At 39.9% G+C, this 21,377-nt stretch overlaps 1 protein-coding gene and 1 pseudogene across 2 annotated transcripts; both read left to right on the top strand.

Annotated features, from left to right (window-relative positions):
- Positions 1-9,627: 9,627 nt before the first annotated feature.
- On the top strand, positions 9,628-12,134 carry LOC17878945 (annotated as a pseudogene).
- Positions 12,135-14,164: 2,030 nt separating this feature from the next.
- On the top strand, positions 14,165-16,325 carry LOC17880178 (GDSL esterase/lipase At5g33370). 2 transcript variants are annotated; one of them, XM_006283910.2, is made up of 5 exons: positions 14,165-14,487; positions 14,573-14,700; positions 14,792-15,034; positions 15,359-15,611; positions 15,879-16,325. In XM_006283910.2, the coding sequence occupies exons 1-5, from the start codon at positions 14,244-14,246 to the stop codon at positions 16,109-16,111; spliced, it is 1,101 nt and encodes a 366-aa protein (XP_006283972.1). In that variant the 5' UTR covers positions 14,165-14,243; the 3' UTR covers positions 16,112-16,325. The 2 variants fall into 2 exon arrangements, with proteins under 2 accessions (XP_006283972.1, XP_023635000.1); XM_023779232.1 differs by having other exon boundaries at positions 15,896-16,020.
- Positions 16,326-21,377: the final 5,052 nt, after the last annotated feature.

Consider the following 21,377-nt stretch of genomic DNA (forward strand, 5'->3'; position numbering starts at 1 on the left):
CGGTATCCGGGAAGTCTCACGCTTGCTCTCGGGTCGTCACCCTTAAGCGCGCACTCGAATCATCATCAGAGGGTATCACATCATATCCGAGAAAATAAGTCTAAACGCCCCCGAGCATATCTCTTGATCAGATCTACCTCCCGTGGTCCACTTATAGCATCGCAATGCTATACTAACCACCACCCCAAGACTTTCCAAAAATAGAACCGTCAACCGACACTTTCTATTTTTAGAAACTCGCACATATTTCTCTTACACATGACACACAAGTCAAATCCAAGAAATACTCATCTTATTAATCTCAAATGTCATAATCGTTACACCGAAATGAAAATACAAAAGTGATACAACCGAAACAACTCAAAAACAACACAAGCCAACGGTCTACTCCTCGACCTGCTTGTCAAACCACTTCCGGAACCTTGCCTTCATCCTGGCCACTGGCTCCCAAGTCTCCTCCAAGACTCCATCACAGTCCCACTGGACTCTCATCAAAGGAATCTTCTTACGTCGAAGTTCCTTTACCCGCCTCTCGAGAACCCTCACTGGCCTCGCCTCCAAGGTCATGATAGGTTGAAGATCTGCCGGGATCGTAGCCAACACCTCATCATCCTCGTGAAAACACTTCCTCAGCATCGACACGTGGAATACCTTATGAAATGTATGCATTACCTCAGGTAACTCCAACCAATAAGCCACCGGTCCAACCCGCTCCACAATCCTGAAAGGACCCATAAACCTTGGACTCAGCTTAGTCTCGGTAAGGGACCTGTTAGGACCACGCAACATCGCCATCTTGAGATACACCATATCTCCAACCTCAAACTCCAACTCCTTACGCCTCTTATCAGCATAACACTTCTGCCGATCCTGCGCCTTTCTCATGTTCAGCTTCAGAACCCGAATCTTCTCTAAAGTCTCCTGAACAAAATCTGCACCATAAATGCTCCTCTCCCCCACTTGAGTCCAACATAGAGGTGTCCGACATGGCCTCCCATACAACGCCTCATAAGGAGCCATCCCAATACTCGTCTGGTAGCTACTATTATAAGCAAACTCCACCAAGCTCAAGTGATCTGCCCACTGACCACCCCAGTCCAACACACACATCCTCAACAGATCCTCGAGTGTCTGAATGGTCCGCTCAGACTCCCCGTCTGTCTGAGGGTGGTAAGCCGTGCTCAAATGCACCTTAATACCCATCTCCTTCTGTAAAGCCTTCCAGAACGTCGAAGTGAACTTCGAATCCCGGTCTGACACAATACTGGCTGGTACTCCATGAAGTCTCACAATCTCCTCCACAATGACCCAAATGGCATCCTTGAACCGAGACACTGGCAACCCTACCACGAAATCCATCGTGATCATGTCCCATTTCCACTCTGGAATAGGGAGACTCTGCAATAATCCACACGGCACCTGATGCTCAGCCTTCACTAACTGACATACATCGCACTCAGAGACCCATTTAGCTACGTCCGTCTTCATCCCGACCCAATGATAATACCGCTTCAGATCTCGGTACATCTTGGTCGCTCCTAGATGTGAACCTACTCGCATGAGCCTCACTCAAGATCTCTCATGTCAACTCCTCATCCTTGGGCACACAAACTCGCCCATGCACAAGGATAGTCCCATTGACTGCAACCTGATACTCTGACTCAGTATCCTTAGAAGCATTAACCAGCCATGCATCCTTCTCCTGAGCCGCTCGAACTCTGGTCAGAAGGTCTGCTCGGTTAGCTGCTTCTAACCCTAGTGGTTCCTGAGAAATAGCATACACCCGCAAGGTGCTAAGTTCTCCCACCAAGGTCTCCATATCCTGCCCTCGAGCTGAAGCCGCTTGCTTCCAGATTAGCCTTACCGGGATGGTAAGCTATATCCAGATCATAATCCGCAACCAACTCCATCCAGCGCCTCTGTCTCAAGTTTAACTCAGGCTGCGTGAATATATACTTCAGACTCTTATGATCTGTAAACACCTGAACCTTCGCTCCATACAGATAAGATCTCCAAATCTTCAGTGCAAAGACCACCGCTGCCATCTCCAAATCATGAGTAGGGTAGTTGCCCTCATGCTTCGGCAACTCCCGCGAAGCATAGGCGATCACCTTACCCTGCTGCATCAACACACAACCCAAACCAACTCCCGAAGCGTCCATGTACACCACATACGGCTCTCCCTGCTCCGGTAAAGCCAACACCGGCGTACTCGTCAACATCTCCTTGAGTTGAGCCAAACCCTGCTCACACTCAGGAGTCCACACAAAAGGAACATCCTTCCCCGTCAGCTTGGTCATTGGCTGAGCTGTACTGGCAAAGCCCTTCACAAACCGTCTGTAGTAACCCGCCAATCCCAAAAAACTCCGTATCTCTGTGGCATTTTGCGGTCTAGGCTAATCTCTGATAGCCTCAATCTTCTCTGGATCCACAGAAACTCCCTCTGCAGACACGATATGACGCAGAAAACCCATCTTTCTCGGCCAGAAACTACACTTGCTCAGCTTAGCATACAGCTTCTGTTCCCGCAGCTTCTCCAACACTTTTCCCGCAAGTGTACCTCGTGCTCCTCAGGACTCTTAGAATACACCAGGATATCATCAATGAAGATGATAACAAACTCATCCAGAAACGCCTGGAACACGCTATTCATTAGGCTCATGAACGCCGCTGGTGCATTAGTCAACCCGAAAGGCACCACCACGAACTCATAATGCCCATACCTCATCCTGAACGCCGTTTTACGGATATCCGCCTTGTCGATAGGAATCTGATGGTACTCCGACGCCAAACCGATCTTAGAGAACCACGTAGCTCCCCTCAACTGGTCCAATAACTCGTCAATCCGCGGCAAAAGATACTTGTTCTTCACCGTGATTCGGCTAAGTCCCCGGTAATCGATACACAGCCGGAAACTCCCATCCTTCTTCGTAACGAACAACACCGGTGCTCCCCACGGTGAAACACTAGGACGGATGAAACCCTTACCCAGCAAATCCTCCAACTGTTTCTTCAGCTCAGCCATCTCTGCTGAAGCCATCCGGTACGGAGCCTTAAACAACGGCGTTGTCCCGGGCTCCAACTCAATCGTGAACGGATCAGACTGAGATGGTGGTATCCCCTTTAACGACTGAAACACATCCTCGAACTCCTGGACCACCCGGATCTTATCCACTGCTACCTCATCGACCGTCTCTGGCATGACGATTGTAGCCAAATAAGCTTCCCGCCCCTTCCGGATCATCTTATCCGCCTGAATCGCCGAAATCACTAAACTCCCCGAAATCAGTCTCACACCCTGGAAATACATCTTCGGTCCGGGACGCTCGAATTATACTCTACCCTGGTGACAATCCAGATGAACTATGTGCCGTTCCAACCAATCCATGCCCAGAATTACATCATACAACTCCACCGGACTAATGTACAGATCTGCCAGCATCGACTCTCCCGCAATCTGTACATCCACACCACTAGCCCACCCCTGAACCGCTAGCAAAACGCCTCCTGCGACTCTAACGGCTCCATAACAACCATCGGGATCTCCTCGGATGTTACCACCGGCGGTGCTCCCAGCTGAGCCAACGACTGTCCTGCCAGCTGCAATCCTGGCTGCACCCACTGCTGCACCACTGCCTGCATCACCGGCTGCACCGCTGCTTTCGCCATCTGCTGCAACTTAAGACATCTCGTCTTGATGTGCCCCGTCTCTCTGCAGTGATAACAGACACGGGTATCCATCCACGGCTCGCCCTTTTCCGGGCAACTCGCCACCCTGTGATCCGTGCTCCCACACCTGAAGCACCTCCGATCACCCTGACTCACCCTGGAAGTGTCATCCCACTTCCTCTTCTGTCCCTGAGCAGGTTTGCCACCTCTGCTCGGAACCGAATGCGCCTACGTCTTCTTCGGCTGCGCCGACGGAGTAGGAATCACCCTGTGACTCCTCAACTCGTCCTTGATCCCCGCCGCCACCTCAACCAACTCCACACGCGATGCATAGGCCCGCACCTTGCACCGCACCCTCATATCAGGGCTGAGACCCTTCATGAACCGACGCACCTGCATCTGCTCAGGATCTCTCGCACGCCCCGAGTACACCAAAAGTTTGTTGAACTTCGAGTCGTACTCCCGCACCGACTGCTTGCCCTAAGTCAACGCCAGGAACTGCGACTCCATCCGGTCCAGTGCCTCCGCCGGAAAATACTTGGCATTAAAGTCTACCAAGAAATCTCTCCACATCACCAATCCCTGCCCCCTCTTGGCCAGCACACTCCACCACCACAAATGTGCATCACCCGCCAAGTTGTGGGCCGCTAGGTCCACCTAATACGCCTCCGGGCACCTCATCGACTGGAAATACCGCTCCATTCGCACCCGCCACTCATCCGCTACAGCCGGGTCGGAACCTCCGAAGAACAAGGACATCCCGAACCGCTGCAGCTGCTCCAACATCCGCAGATAGTACGGCTTCTCGACCACCACACCTACCCCTTCAGGCGGTACAACCCCAACAACAGGCTGCACACCAGGTCCAAGAGGAGCCTGCACTTCATGCCCAACAGGAGCCTGCAACTCAGGCCCTACACGAGCCTGCACTGGCGGTACCGCACCTGGTAACCGCTCCAAGAGCTGCGTCAGTAAATCTGCAAGCCGATCATTCTGACCCTGGGTTGCACCTGTTGGAACACCCCCAACCGGGTTTCCAACAACACTAGTACCGTTCCCGGACGAACCGGCTCCCACGGCACTCACACTCTCACCACCCACGGGCCCGTCCTGATGCGACTGGGACTCACTAACAAAATCGGCCGTAACACTTTGGCCCACACTCATATCGCTACCCGAGGCAACACCACGCCCCCTACCGCGACCACGCCGACGACCACGACCACGACCGACAGCTCCACCTCTAACCATCTGCAACACAACCGAAGGCTAAGAACACCAAACAAATCACCAAACCACACAACTTACTATGGAATCTCATTGAAGGCTCGAGAGGATGATCTAGGTCTCCATGCTCACAAAATTGATTAAACACACAATCAATCAGCATGCAATCCACATCATCATTCCTCATCAATGAAATTCACACATCACATCACAATTTTTACCAATTAAATCTCGTCCTAGAACCGTAAATGCTCTGATACCAAATTGAAAGAACCCATCCCATTTTTTTTTCTTTTAAACATGCAAACCGGATTAACCCAATTAATTCGAACCAGCTAAACCGGCCATAATAATTTAAATCAATTAAACCAAGCAATCTCATTAAAGTAAACCAACAATATTAACCAGCAGAAGACTTAACCAAAAATCCAATAAAACAATTCCATTAAACCAACAAGTTCAACCAAACATTATTCCAAAACACGATCATCCTAACATGTTTCAAAATTCCATTCTAACACCCTAACAAATCCAACAATAATCTAAAACACCAATGAGTGCCTAGATCATCCTCCTCTCCTCGCCATAATTCCACGGATCATACTTCGCTTCTACCTGCATCAAAGAAAGAGATGCATAAGTATTTCATAAATACTTAGTGAGGCAATCATCCCACCACTGGCTATACACACAAGCAGAAATGAACACATTCAAGTATTAACTCAAACAACCACCAATGCAACACAAAACAACACAACATGACCCGTTCTGACGATTAAAAACAACACAACATGACCCACCACACAATTTTGCAATTAAAATCAATCCAACAAACCGAAACACGCTGGTGTCGAGCGACACCCTGAAGTGGTGTCGGTCGACACCCCCCAAAACGGGATACGGGCGTTACACAAACATTATATGTTTTGTTTTATCGTATACAGTTATTAATTAAGTAGTTGACATTATGTACACCTTTTTTTGTAGGGTGTTTTGTGATAAATTTTACTCCTGTTTAGTTTTATTCACACTACTAGAAAACAACTGACGGAAATACCAACGTTTTTAAATTGGTCGATAATTACCGACATAAAAATGATCAAATTTTGACAAAAATGTTTTTATCCGTTGATAAATTACTGATATATCAAAAACCATTGGTAGTTATTTACCATTTTGACAAATTATTTACTGATAGATTTAAAACCATTGTTCCATTCAAACTGCAGCTTTTACCGACCCCACCCCTGCAAATTTTTGGGATTTATCTGCACCTTCATATGCTTTTTAAAAATTAGCAGTTTTGGAAGAGCAATATTTTCAGCAAAAATCATGCGTTTCTTTCACCGGGTATCTTAAGACAATGCTTCTCGCAATGGCATTTGGTCTCTTACCACAGCCACTAGTGAGGTTTTAACTACACCAGCAGATATAAAGGCAGAGGCAGCCCACCTTTTTTTACCTTGCTTCAGCAAGAGGATGCATATTTCATACGGGTTCCTCATGTTGTTCTCTTCGATCTTCTTGACTACCGCTGCTCAACGAAAACATGTAACATGCTCACGTCTCCTGTTCTCGCACAGGAAATCCGCTAAGCTCTTTTCTCCCCCCCCCCCCGCCCTTCATGCAAGACCTCTGGGCCCGATGGATTTACTAAGAAGTTCTATATTGCTGTCTGGAGTGGTATAGGCTTAGGTTTCATTGTTGCGGTGCAATTTTTCTTTGTGTATGGCCTCATGCCGAAAGCTGTTACTGCTACTTTGCTATCTCTCGTTCCAAAGGACCCGGATTCTACTTCGGCCACCATGCGAGACTACCGGCTTATATCCTGCTGTAGTGTGCTGTTTAAAGTCATCTCTAAAATCTTGGCAAATCGTCTGTAGTGCTTTTACCGGATTTTATTGAGCCAAATCAGAGTGCTTTTGTTAAAGGTCGTATGCTATTAGCGAATGTGTTATTGGCAACTGAGCTCGTCAAGGATTACCATAAGGACACCATTTCCCGTCCGTGTGCCATTAAATTTGATATTTCAAAGGCATTCGACACGGTTCAGTGGTCTTTAATAGGGACAATTTTCAGAGCTTTGGGTTTACCCACTTTGTTTACTCACTGGATTTTATCTTGTGTTTCTACAGCTTATATTGAAGTGGTCGTAAATGGACATCTAGAGGGGTTCTTCGGGAGCTTTAAAGGAGTTTGTCAACACTGCTCTCTCACACCATACTTGTTTGCTATGGTGCAGAATGTTCTCTCTCTGTTGATTAACATAACAGTTCTAATGGGTTCATTGGACGGCACCTGCGATGCGACTGATTTGTGTTTCTCATCTAAGTTTTGCGGATGATATTTTGCTATTCACGGACGGCTCCCTAGCTCTCTCCGCACTACATTGCAGGTCTTTGAGGATTTTTCCAAATTATTTGAGTTACGTATTAATGCTAGCAAGTCAACGGTTTTTGTTGGAGGTCGAGATAATTAAGCGACCTTAGCGGCTGTCTTTGAGTATGGTCTACAAGTAGAGATTCTCCCTATTTGTTACCTAGGGCTGCCATTAACCACTAAGTCCATGACAGGACACGACTACAGCCCCCTCATTGATAAGGTTTGTCCTCGTCTTCTTTCATGGAAGAAAAAAATACTTATCTTATTCAGGCCGTCTCCAGCATATTTCTTTGGTTATCATCAGCATCTCAAGCTTTTGGTGCTCCGTTCTTTGTTTACCCTCTTTGTGCTTTGCTTAAATTGATAGCCTTTGTAGTGTTTTTTATGGACGGGTAATCCAAACAACACCTCAGGTTCAAAGGTAGCATGGGATGATATTTGTCGTCCAAAATCAGAGGGTGGGTTAGGCTTGAGGAAGCTGAAAGAGGTTTCTAAAGCTTTTGTTTATCGGCTTATTTTGATTTTTTCTAGTCTTTCAGGATCATTGTGGGTTGTTTGGTCAAAACAATAGTTGATGTGGGGGCTCTCTTTCTAGTCAGCTCTACATTCCACGCTAGGATCATGGGCATGGCGGAAAGTACTTAAGCTTTGGGACAAAATTTGACCTTACATACGGGCAGAAGTGAATGATGGAACAACTATTTCGTTTTGGCTTGATCACTGGATACCTATGGAGAGACTTATTGATCAGGTGGGATCTGCGGAGCCACGGCTACTCAGGATTCCTATTCACACAGTGGTTAAGGATGCTTTAGGAAACAATGGCTGGAGGCTAATACGAACACAGCTTGCACATATGGTCCCGATCATAGATCATTTGCGTGCTCAACCTATTCCCAATGCTATGCATGGACCTGATAAGTTATTGTGGAGACATGCTGAAGACCAATTCCGAGAATCTTTCTCCTCTTAGCTCACGTGGGAGGAACTACGGATTCACCACCAACCAATGGATTGGAGCGCTATAGTGTGGGTAAAGCAAGGAATCCCACGGTGTGCTTTCATTACTTGGTTAGCTATCCGTGATCGTCTCTCAACGGGGGTTCATATACGGACTTGGGGGCTGGTTCAACCGTGTGTGCAACTTGTTCTTTGGTTGTCCTTATTCCTTCACATTTTGCTCCGAAAGTGCAGGCAACTTGTTGCGCCAATGCGAGGATCCAAATTGGGATATTATGCTTGACGCGTTAAATACTGGTACAAGGGATTTCTTTAATGATATCCTCCTCAAGTTTTTTTTTCCAGGTCACTATCTATCATCTATGGAAGGAGAGAAATGCAAGAATTCATGCTAACGGGTATCTCTCGACTACTCTAATTGTACGACGGCTTGACAAGCTCATCAGAGACCGCATTTCTTCTTTTGAATATGCCACCAAACCTCGCTAAAGGATTATTTTTCGGCGTTGGCTAAGTGTGTCTCCGCTCATTGGAGGGCACACCTGTTGGATTGCTCTAGTTCTTGGTTTCATTATGTCTTGTTTTATTTTGTAAAATTTCAGCAATAACCAGAGCCGGCCCAAAGGCCAGGCCCATGAAGCATAAGCTTGTGGCCTTTTATTATATAAATATTTTCCGGCCCTTTTTGCGATAGTTCTTCCCTAGCCTAGTGGTAATAAGGTTGGCATGAGCATCCCAGTTCTGCAGTTCGATTCCCCAATATGTCAAATTTTGTTTTTCTCCGTTTTTTAAGCAATTTTTTTTTTTCATATTTCGTAGCCAAAATTAATAAAACGAATATCTATATATATATACATGTATATAACTTCGAGATTTTAAAAAAAATAATATTTTACTTAAATGAAAATTATAAAAGATAAGAATAAAGAAAAATTAGAAACAAAATTATAAACCTAAAACATATTACGCTTCTTCTTCTTCCTCATCGTCAAACCCCCAGCCCTATTTCTGTTTTCAATTTTTTTTCAATCTCAACAAGTTTAGAATCATCTCTCTTTTCTTTTTATTTTGCTTTTGGTTGAAGCTTGGTGGAGGCTTTAAATCTTCTATCAATTCAGGTTTGTCAATTTTCATGCCAATTAAATAATTGAGATATTGGTTTGGTCCTTAGTTTCTAAATTTTAGAGACAAAAACTGTTTTCTATCTCTTTCTTGTGTCAGAAGTCATATAGTTTGTTCAATTTTTTGGAGTATTATTTTATGCATAATGATTTTATTTATTAGTTAGTAGTTTGGTTGCAGGAAGATGACTTCAAATCGAATAAAGATAGTGCCAGGAGGAGCATCAAAAATAAGGAAAAAAAGAGACAAGAGGCATTAACAAAATCAATGGAAAATTCGATGTTGAGGTACGTAAAAAAATCTGAACCTTCTAAAACTGATGCGCACTTAGAAAAAGAGAGCAATGTGAGTAGTGAAGAAGCTGGTATTTCAGAGAATACCCAAGGTAGAAATTTTGGTGAACCCGGCGATGAACGTGAGTCTATGGAGAAAGAGAATGAGAATGAGAATAGGAATGATAGGGGGGTTGAAACTGAGATGGAGGATGAAGAGGAGAAAACATTTGATTTTAAGGAATATCATATAGATGGAGATTTCAATGATCCCGGAAATTGGAGAGAAATTGATAATAGACTGAGAGATTTTTTTGTTGATAAGGGTCCAATCGCAAGACTTCCCGTCGATTTTCATTTTCCAAGAGATTCGATTGGTAGATGTTTTTCTCATTCGTCTTACACGAGAGAGATAATAAATGGAGAAAGGCAAGATAGACAATGGCTAGTTTACTCAAAAGTAAAAGATAAGATCTTTTGTTTTTGCTGTAAATTATTTACACAAGATAAAAATATCTGTCAGTTGGCAACTACCGGGTATAGTGATTGGAGAAACGTTTCAAGAATGCTAAGAGAGCATGAAAAAGGTCCTAATCATATGAGATGCATGATTCGTTGGATATAGTTAGAGGTCAGGCTAAAAAAGAAGCAAACAATTGATAAGCATATGCAGGCAAAGATTAACAAAGAGAAAAAACACTGGAGAGATGTATTGTTGAGGATAATTGCTTTGGTAAAGGGTCTTGCAAAAAAGAATATAGCATTTCGTGGAAGCAGTGATAAGATTCATGAAGATAATAATGGAAATTTTTTGGGGATGGTTGAGGTGTTTGGAGATTTTGATCCTGTAATGCAAGAACACATAAGACGAATTGAAAAACAGGAAACACATCATCATTATCTGAGTCCTGGTATTCAAAATGAGTTGATAATGATGATTGGTACTGAGATCCAGCAGTTGATCTTGAAGAAGATTCGATGTGCAAAATATTTTTCAGTTATTCTTGATACTACTCCTGATATCAGTCACCGGGACCAGATGTCGTTAATTATTCGTTGTGTGGATATTTCTGAGATGTCACCTAAGATTGAAGAATTTTTTTTGACATTCTTGGAAGTAAAAGACAAAATTGGAGAAGGGCTTTTTGACACTTTGAAAGATGTTTTGCATACTCTTGGGTTGAATATTGATGACATTAGAGGGCAAGGTTATGACAATGGATCAAACATGAAAGGAAAAAATAAGGAGTGCAATCAAGATTACTTGAAGTTAATCCAAGAGCAGTTTACACACCATGTGGTTGTCATAGTTTGAATCTGGCACTTTCAGATATAGCCTCCTATTCGACGATAGCAGTGTCGTTTTTTGGTATTGTGCAGCGTATCTATTGTTTGTTTGCATCTTCTACAAATAATAGCGAAGTTTTTAGAGATATTGTGAATGGTATTACAGTTAAGCCATTGTCACAAACTCGTTGGGAGAGCCGTGTTAAAAGTGTCAAAGCAATACGATTTCAAGCTCCTCAGATACGAGATGCGCTATTTTACTTGGCAGAAAACAGTGATAATCCGGAAACAAAAAGCGAAGCCGAGTCTCTTGCAATGAGTGAAATACATGGAATTGGGAGTTTTGAATTTTTGTTTGGAATGGTAATTTGGTATGAGCTTTTGTTTGTTGTCAACAAAGTAAGTAAGATCTTGCAGTCAGAAGATATGGATATTGATATTGCTATTGTTCAGTTAAAAGGACTTGTTTCTTTTTTCAGAAACTATAGAGAAACAGGCTTTCAAGCAGCAAAAGTAGAAGCTGAGCGGATTGCTACTAGTATGGATATTGATCATGTATTCTCTGTGAAAGCAAAACGCATATGTAAAAGAAAACGCTATCACGACGAAGAAGCTGAAAAAGTTGGGGAAGATGTGATATTATCAGCAGAAGAAAACTTTAGGCTCAACTACTTCATCAAAATCGTGGATCAAGGTTTGGTTTCTCTTGAAACAAGATTTGATCAACTTCAAGGTTATGAAAAGACTTTTGGATTTTTGTTCGACTTGACAAAACTGCAATTAGCAAATGATGACGAGTTGATGGTTTCTTGTACCAACCTTGAAGTTTTCTTGAAGCATGATATGCATTCTGATCTAGATGGTAATGATTTATTTTTAGAGCTAAAGCTTTTCAAAGAGGTTTTGTCAAAAGAGATGAAGAAAGCTATCGAGGTGTTGAATTTTCTGAAAAATATGAAAAGTTGTTATCCGAATACATGGACTGCATACCGCATAATGATGACGATTCCAGTTTCTGTTGCCTCTGCAGAAAGAAATTTTTCAAAGTTGAAACTCATAAAATCTTATTTACGGTCAACTATGGCGCAAGAGAGACTAAATGGGTTGTCGATAATATCGATTGAAAGGCGTATGGCTGAAAAGCTTGATTTTAAAGACTTGATGAATGAGTTTGCAGGAAGAAATGCAAGGAGAATAGCTAGATTTGAAGAATAAATTGCTTATTTTATGTAATTTACAGTGTTTAGAAATTACTGGTTTTTTCCATTGTTTTTACTTTCGTTTAGTTGTTAAAAAAAATTTTTTGAGCAGCCTTTTTTTTAGTTTGGTTGTGGCCTTTAATAGTGTAGAGACGGCTCTGGCAATAACGTTTCTTTTTTTTTTTATCAATCAATTAAACATTTAATCAAACAAAAAAAACAAATTATTAATGGATTATGACCATCAATAATAAACTGTCAAAAATCTGTCAATAAATACATATTTTTCTAAATTTATCGGTAATCTGTAGGTAATTTTCAAGGGATTACCAATGTATTCTTACACGGTTTTAAAAATATCAAAAGACCATATGATGAAGAAAAACAGTCGGTAATCTATTGGTAATTGTATAAACTCTTATTTCCAATCATTGTCAAGTATTTTGATAGATAATAGCAAAAATATTAGTCTTTTATTGACTAACAAGCTAAGTGGTGTACCAAAACCCTTTAAAATTTCTGTTTACCCTAATCTCTCTAACGAATAGCCTATATATGTCATAATACTCACCTCTCATAAGATCATTCAGCATTTTTACTCTATAAACTTATCATTTTAAAATCTTTGTTATGTGTGAATGTTTGTTTTAAAAAAAATATTATTCGGGACTTACATATTAAAATTTCATAAGATCGGCTCTTAAATTCAATACTGTGATAATTAAAATACTTCAATATAGTATTTTATTTTATGGAACTTTTGTCTTTCTTTTTTCGGGTAATCAAAATATTGTTAGTCTATGTTTTCGTTGATCGGACGGAAAGTTCACTCACGGGCCAATTTAACATGTACATATGCCTTTGAAGCATTTTGTCTCTCTCGATGGCTACAAAAGCTTCTTCTTTTTTTTTTTTTTTTTTTTTTTTTTTTTTTTTTTTTTTTTATCAAAGGTTACTAAAAGCTACTCTATGCAAAAGAAAAAAAAAAACATGAATGTCATTGTCATTGTCATTGCTGGAATCTAACTCTGCGGCTGTGTGAGTAAATCTGGACAAAGTACTTCAAATAATTCTATCTTCTTATTCCCAAAGGGACCTGCATTTTATTTTTTACAACCAAATTTTTTCATCCAATTAAAACCCAAAATTCAAGAGCATGAAAATATTGGCATGAAATTAAACTCGTCCGTCTCTCTTGGTCTATCTACCATATCAAGTCTTTTCATCTCGGCCCCAAAAGTAGTTTTAACCTTTTTTTCTTAATTACTCTAAGAATGTATATGTACAATGCTATGGTATTTACTGAATTTACATTGGCTATCTGATAATTTTTATAAATCGATTATATATTCTGACAATAAAAATATATTGTACACGTAGTTGAATAATACACTAGTTAACCTACTAAAATATACGTTTACGAAAATAATATTTACGTTTTTAGTATCTATGCAATATATGTGATGTTGACACGAAATTTCATTCAGACTCGAATTTTAATGTTTGTAAATAAATAAAGTTGTAATTGTTTCGTATCTTTTTCTTTTTAGATTGCTAGCCTCTCATTTGGATTTGATGAATATTATGTATACACAAAACAAAATCAAACAAAATTTTCTTTTAAAAAAATCATTAAGAATGGAATTAGGTAAACGATAAATGAAAAATATTCTGTAAATCAATACAATAGTATATTAATAATTATTTAGTTAGAACATTTGTATGATTGTTACTATAAATAGCAAAACAGCATTGTAATATGGATGAAAAATAATTTTACACATTTTATATTAAAAAAATAATTAAATCATCACCAACACTTATTGATTTTTTTTGTTTTTGTCAACATAGCGTCACTTATTTATTCTCAACCAAAATCACAACTCTCTAGTACATGTAGAGTTGTCTCTCTTTAAAATTAACACCAATAGGTAAAAGCTGGTGAAGACCTTCATTAATGCCTCCCTTTTCCTCTATGTTACTTTTTACATTTACACCTATATATACATACGACAATCATGTTCCCTTCTACATCCTCATCTCACAGCAAACACCTAAAACAGAGTTCAAAGCTACATATACATAGAAAATTTTCAAACTAAAATAATTCTTTTCGTATATATAGATGACGAACTCGGTGGCTAATTTGGCACTACTAGGGTTTTGCATACTTCAAGTGATAAGTTTACTTGTACCGCAAGCCAACGCTAGGGCTTTCCTCGTGTTCGGAGATTCCCTCGTCGACAATGGCAACAATGACTTCCTAGCTACCACTGCTCGTGCCGATAATTACCCTTATGGTATCGATTTCCCAACTCACCGTCCTACCGGCCGTTTCTCCAATGGTCTTAACATTCCAGATCTCATTAGTAAGCTCTCTTTCTTGTTTTCCAAGTAACATTAAACACTTAACGTCACCTAAAAAGGATAATGAATAATTATTATCTGTTATAGGTGAGCATTTGGGTCAAGAGTCTCCAATGCCGTATCTTAGTCCTATGCTGAAAAAAGATAGACTCTTAGTCGGCGCCAACTTCGCGTCCGCGGGTATTGGAATCCTTAACGACACCGGGATCCAATTTGTAAGTTTCACCTGCATTAGTATTACAATCGGTTAAGTGCATTCTTGATAATCTTGATGGTGAGGGATATGTTTTGGCAAATTCAATGCAGCTGAACATTATTAGGATCACGAAGCAGCTTGAATACTTCGAGCAGTACAAGCTCCGAGTGAGTGGATTGGTCGGAGAAGAAGAGATGAATAGGCTCGTGAATGGAGCTCTTGTCCTAATTACACTTGGAGGCAACGATTTCGTAAACAACTACTACTTGGTCCCTTTCTCTGCAAGATCTCGTCAATACTCTCTCCCTGACTACGTTGTCTTTATCATTTCTGAATACCGCAAAGTCCTAAGGGTACGTTTATTCAATTACAACTCTACATGTACTATAGTTAGATAAAACAGAGAAGTTTGTAGAATTTTATTTTAGTCTACTCTAGAAAACATTAAACATATATGGTTAAAACTAGACAAGTCATATTACACCAAGTGATACTTTACATGATTGGAACAATAGTTTTGTTTTGTCCTTCTTTTTGAAAAAATGACCCAAATAAGAAATCTAGCACTGTCTTCTTAAAATTCCTTCGAAACTCCAATTTAAACTAGTAGTAGGCTTGTAGCAAATATGATGATACTTCAGTTTTTGCTAATGAAAAAAATCAATATTGTTTTGAAGAAAATGTACGATTTGGGTGCTCGACGTGTCTTGGTGACTGGAACAGGGCCGATGGGTTGCGTCCCAGCCGAGCTGGCTCAACGTAGCCGCGATGGCGAGTGTGCTACAGAACTACAACGAGCCGCCTCACTATTTAACCCGCAGCTCACTCAAATGATATCTGACCTCAACAACGAAGTTGGATCTTCAGCCTTCATTGCCGCTAATACTCAACAAATGCACATGGACTTCATTAGCGACCCACAACGATATGGTACATGCTCTTATTTAATTTGTCCCTCTTAATTCATTTTATATATTTACCTTTTCATAAAAGAAAAAAAAATTATGGAAAAATTAATATTAAGACATGAAAAATTAGTATCAATGTAGCTAACAAAAAAAAATCCGAAAAAAATCTTAATTAGTATTATAGATTTTTCGTAGCCTTTTTTCACCAAGTTTGGTTTCGTTTTGGTTCAAATTTTAAGCCTGTTCCTAGAACTGACTAAGTTGTTTACGACCAAATTGTGTTTGGCAGGTTTCGTCACGTCGAAGGTGGCTTGTTGTGGACAAGGACCATACAATGGGATAGGGCTATGCACACCATTATCAAATCTTTGCCCAAACAGAGATCTATATGCCTTTTGGGATCCTTTTCATCCATCAGAAAAAGCAAGTAGAATCATTGCTGAACAGATCCTCAATGGCTCTCCTGAATATATGCATCCCATGAATCTTAGCACCGTCCTCACCGTTGATTCCATGGCCTAATCTTCTTCTTTTAGCTACTCATCATCATCATCTATCCCAAATCCACTCTATGCTTTGTGTTTTTTTTTTTCACTTTTATTATGTATTTTTTGCATTGGTGCTTTGATTAGTTTCCTTGGGTTTTGTTGTTGTGAGTTTTGTGTCCGTCAATAATATAGTCACCAATTGTGAGCTGAAAAGTAATATGTTTTCAATGGACTCATTCCTTAAAAGATATCAACTTATATACGAATTTAAACAATCACGTGGTCAGTTGTTGTACAAAAATCAAAGTTCATATATCTACGAATTAGTATGATTGTCAATTCGGACATTTTAATATCCATCATTTCATCTTTTCAAACAATAAAAAACCATTAACTATATATACTAGACTAGAACGGGATTCACACTATAGCGCGGGGAAAAAATTTCGATTAAAACTTTTTTTTATAACGAAAACATTTTTATATCTGCGGCTTTCTACAGTTTTGTTGATAATTTTTATGATATTTTAAAATTAAGGATTAAATACTTTCAAATGAGAATTGGGGATAAATATTTTGTGTTTCCATTAATCCAGTTATAATTGAGATGAATGCATAAAGTAATATATTTTTTGTAGCAATTTTCTAGTATGCTATTATTTCGTGTTTTCATTAATCCAGTTATAATCTATATTGAAAGCCCTTTAAGTTAAACTTCATGCTCATTCATAGTTAGAAATATACTGGTCATGTTTATAATGATTTAAAACTTTTTTCCAAAACTTTTAACCGATGTGGTATGTTTTACACTTTTTCTATCAATAAAGTATAATATAAACTTTCACGAAAATATTTAATTAACCCGCTTAGATTTAACCAAAATATTTAATCAACCCGTTTTAGATATCCAAACTTTACTTTATTAATATTTTAAGTTTATAATAATATTTTCTTTGTCAATTTAGTAATAAATATGCATTTTGAAAAATTCAAATTGCACCATATTAAAAAAAGATGTATTTTTATTTTATATTGGTATTATATATTTTAATATAAAAAGTTAAAATAAGATCAAATAAAGGTGAAAGGAGATTAATATAGGTTTTAATTTATTATTTTAAATTAGTTAGAGAAATATTAGGAAATCTGAAATCTAGATATGGATGGATAAATATTTCGTGTTTTCATCAATCCAGTTATAATTTATATTTATTTTTCCAATTTGTAATTGAGACTTGGTATGTTATTATAAGTAAATGTTTGTATATGTTACAACTTTTATTATTATAAAGTTGTAATTACTGATAATAATTTTTAAGATGGTATATAAATCGTGGTTAAGAATTTTATTAGATTAATGAATTATTGTTTCACTGTTTATTTAACCTTTTAAATTCGTACTTAGTAAATGAGCCTCTTATTATTGTTACGTTGTGTCCATGATTTTAGAAGAATCAAATGAAACGTGTATAGAGTATGTCAAGATAGATTAGACAATTATGTTCTATTTTATATTGGTCTATTCTATATTGACTAAGTTAGGATAAGACCATTAGACTCTTCTCTACATTGGTCTGTACTATACATACGAGTGATGTTAAGGGAAAAGTAGATTAGCATTATTTATTTCATTTTTCCTTTGTAAGTTTATCCCACCTACATATATGTGTGGCTATAAACCTTAACAAAGTAAGAAAAGTAATTCTCCCTCTTTTCTATTTTTGGTTACTATTCACCTTCTCTCCCAATCTCTCTCATTCTTGTTCCTCAAATCTAACATGGGATCAGAGCAATTGATCCTTCTTCTTCTTAGTCTAATCTACTTCTCACTATTCTCTTATTCTCTTCTTCATTCTCAGATCCAATCTTTCTTGTTTTTCATCAGATCTGGTTTATTGTCTATTGGGTAAAAGATTGTTCTCTAGATCTACTTTTTCTTATTGGGTAATAAATCTTATCTTGTAAGATCTTCAAGTTCTCACCATGGAGAACCCAAAACTGATTGTCAATCCGGTCGTACTTAAGGGTATGAACTATCTTTTTTGCAAAAGAACCACAAGAACTACTCTTTGTGGCCGAGGGCTTTGGAGTCACGTTGAGGTCAACCATGCCACTCAAGAAGTCACAAAGAAAGATGAAAAGGAGACCGAGGGAGAAGAAGACAAGGCAGCCAAGCTTGAGAAGGAAGCCAAATGGTTCCAAGAAGATCAAACCGTGCTAGCTATCCTTCAAAACTCCCTTTAACCCTCCATACTTGAAGCTTAATCCTATTGTGAAACCGCAAAGGAAATTTGGGACACACTCAAGAATGTCTATGGGAATGTGTCCAACTTGACCCGTGTGTTCGAAGTCAAGAAGGTTATCAACAACCTAATTCAAGAAGATTTGGAGTTTACAAAGCACTTTGGAAAGTATCGGTCTTTGTGGGCCGAACTCGAGATGCTCCGTCCAAGCACCGTGGATCCGTCCATCCTCAATGAGAGAAAAGAACAAGATAAAGTCTTTGGTCTTCTTCTCACTCTCAACCCGGTGTATAATGATCTCATCAAGCATCTTCTCCGAGCCGACAAACTTCCCACCCTCGACAATGTGTGTTCTCAAGTTCAAAAGGAACAAGGTTCCCTTGGCCTCTTTGGTGGTAAGGGGGAGCACATCATAGATAACACGGGAGCTTATAAGCAAGAAAAAAGGAAGGTGACTATGTGTGACCATTGCTAAAAGAAGGGCCATGTGAAGGACAAATGTTGGATTCTTTACCCTCACCTCAAGCCGGCCAAGTTCAAAGCGAATCTCTCCCAAGAAGTGAATTAAGTAGCCGGTTCTGGTTCTACCAAGCAAGGGAGGAGGCAGCCATGACCGCGGCCTATGGAGAAGTGGTGAGGAAGTCTGATTTGGAGGCCCGTATAAGGTAGCTAATTTTCACACAATCCGAGTGGTCCTCTCCCTAGCTACTAATCTCTCATGGGATCTATGGCAAATGGACGTCAAAAATGCATTTCTCAAAGACGAGCTTGAAGAAGAAGTGTATATTACTCCACCACCTGGTCTTAAAGATTCAATTACTCCCTGAAAGGTCTAAGGCTCCGCAAGGCAATCTATGGCTTGAAACAATCACCAAGAGCTTGGTACCATAAGCTTAGCTCTACGCTCAAAGACCGTGGGTTCAAACGTTCTGAGGCTGATCATTTTCTCATTACCCTCAAGGTAAAGATCTTGGAGACCGTGGAACAAGAAGATCAACAAGATTTTGACGGAGATACTGAAACAAGAAGATCAACAAGATTATGACGGAGATACCGAAACAAGAAGATCAACAACCAGTTATTGCACATTCGTTGGTGGAAACTTAGTCACTTGGAAGTCCAAGAAGCAAAAGGTGGTCTCATGTTCAAGTGCGGAAGCGGAGTATAGGGCCATGAAGAAACTCACTAATAAGCTCACTTGGTTGAAAGCTCTTCTTAAAAACCTTGGCATTAAGATAACAAAGCCAATGACAATGCACTGTGACAATCAAGCCACTATTCACATAGCTACAAACTTGGTCTTTCATGAGAGAACCAAACACATTGAGATGGATTGCCATAAAGTCCGAGAAAAGATTCAAGAAGGTGTCATTCTTCCATGTTATACTAGATGTGAAGATCAATTGGCGGACATCTTCACCAAGGCTGCAAGTCTCCAAGTTTGCAATCATATCCATAACAAACTTGGACTTGTAGATCTTACACGCCCTTACGCTCAAGACCTCTATTCGTAGACATCATACTCTTTTTCCCTTAACATAGTTTTCTCCCAAGTGATTTTTTTATGTTAATGTTTTTAATGAGGTGGTGGTCTACGGGTGTCCAAACTTAGCTCTCGTTGTCTTTATAGCTAAACTTGAGGGGGAGTACTGAGTATGTCATAATAGAATAGACCATTATGTTTTACTTTATACTGGTATATTCTATATTGACTAAGTTAGAATAGTATAGACCATTAGACTTGTCTCTACATTGGTCTATACTATACATACGGGTTATGTTAAGGGAAAAAGTGGATTACCATTATTTATATCATTAGCTTCCTTTGTAAGCTTATCTCACCTACATATATGTGTGGTTGTAAACCTTAATAAAGTAAGAAGAATAATTCTCTCTCTTTTCTATTCTTGGTTACTATTCACTTTCTCTCCCAATCTCTCTCATTCTTGTTCCTCAAATCTAACAACGGCCCCAAGGCCCCAACTAAAGAGATAGACTAACCGACACATACGGAAAATGTGTTCTTCACTTTTCTCTATGAGAAGTTGGAAAAACATTGCTTCACCTGCTTCTCACTCTCCTATGAGAAAAAACATTGTCATTTTTGCGGTTCCTCTCAAGCTTCCAACCCCAAAAACTTAGGTGTTAACCAGATGAAGACACTTACTCGTATAGAGGAGGATAAACGAAAGCAAGGGGATAATAATTGTTCATGCACCTCCTTTGAAGCTGAGACCTCCCAGAGAGATATAAGGAACACTAATGGTAAAGGTGGAAGAGTCAGTGCGAATGATTTTAGGGACTTGATTAGAACTAATAAAGCTCCATCACCTCAGCCCTTTGCTAGCCGAAATGCGTCTCCTACAGACAGAAGCATGGGTTTCTCAAATCCGAGGATGCACTCTCTCCAAGCAAGATACTAGCCCACATGGCTCCTGGGGTATCAGACATGAGCACTCTAGTGATATCCAAGCCACTAGTCCAAGGGCGGTGGAGTCCCATTCAAACTCGAGAAGGATGGCTCCCGCTCAACAAATGGAATCCCCATACAACGCTAATACCACCAGTTCTCTCTGAGTATCTACTACGTATACACCCGCCCAAAGACCTTTGCGGGAACTAATGGATATCCCTCTCTCTAATCTGACCGGAAAAATCTAGCACTTCTTAACAGGAGAGACGACTAGAGACTCTAGACTCTTGGCGATCCTACTCGGCTACTACCACGGACCACCTGAGACACTCTCGGACACTCACTCTCTCGGAAAGGTTTTCGTTTGATTTTTTATGTGAAGAACAAATGAGAAGGAGTTGGTTACTTGGGGAGGAAGCTATGGAAGCATGAGGTGGTATGAATAGGCTTGATTGAGCTTATCTTTACATCTATCCTTATCTAAATGTTGATGCTTATCCTAAACTGCATACTTATCCATTTTTTGTTCTTATCCATAATAGTGTAGCAGCTTGCCTACCAACCTACTAGCTTGCGGATGCAAAAGAAATGATATGCATGTGATCGCGTTCGTACTCGATGCTCCTTCGACCATAAACTTCATT

Source organism: Capsella rubella, unplaced genomic scaffold (assembly GCF_000375325.1).
Source record: "Capsella rubella cultivar Monte Gargano unplaced genomic scaffold, Caprub1_0 scaffold_7, whole genome shotgun sequence".
Classification (NCBI taxonomy): domain Eukaryota; kingdom Viridiplantae; phylum Streptophyta; class Magnoliopsida; order Brassicales; family Brassicaceae; genus Capsella; species Capsella rubella.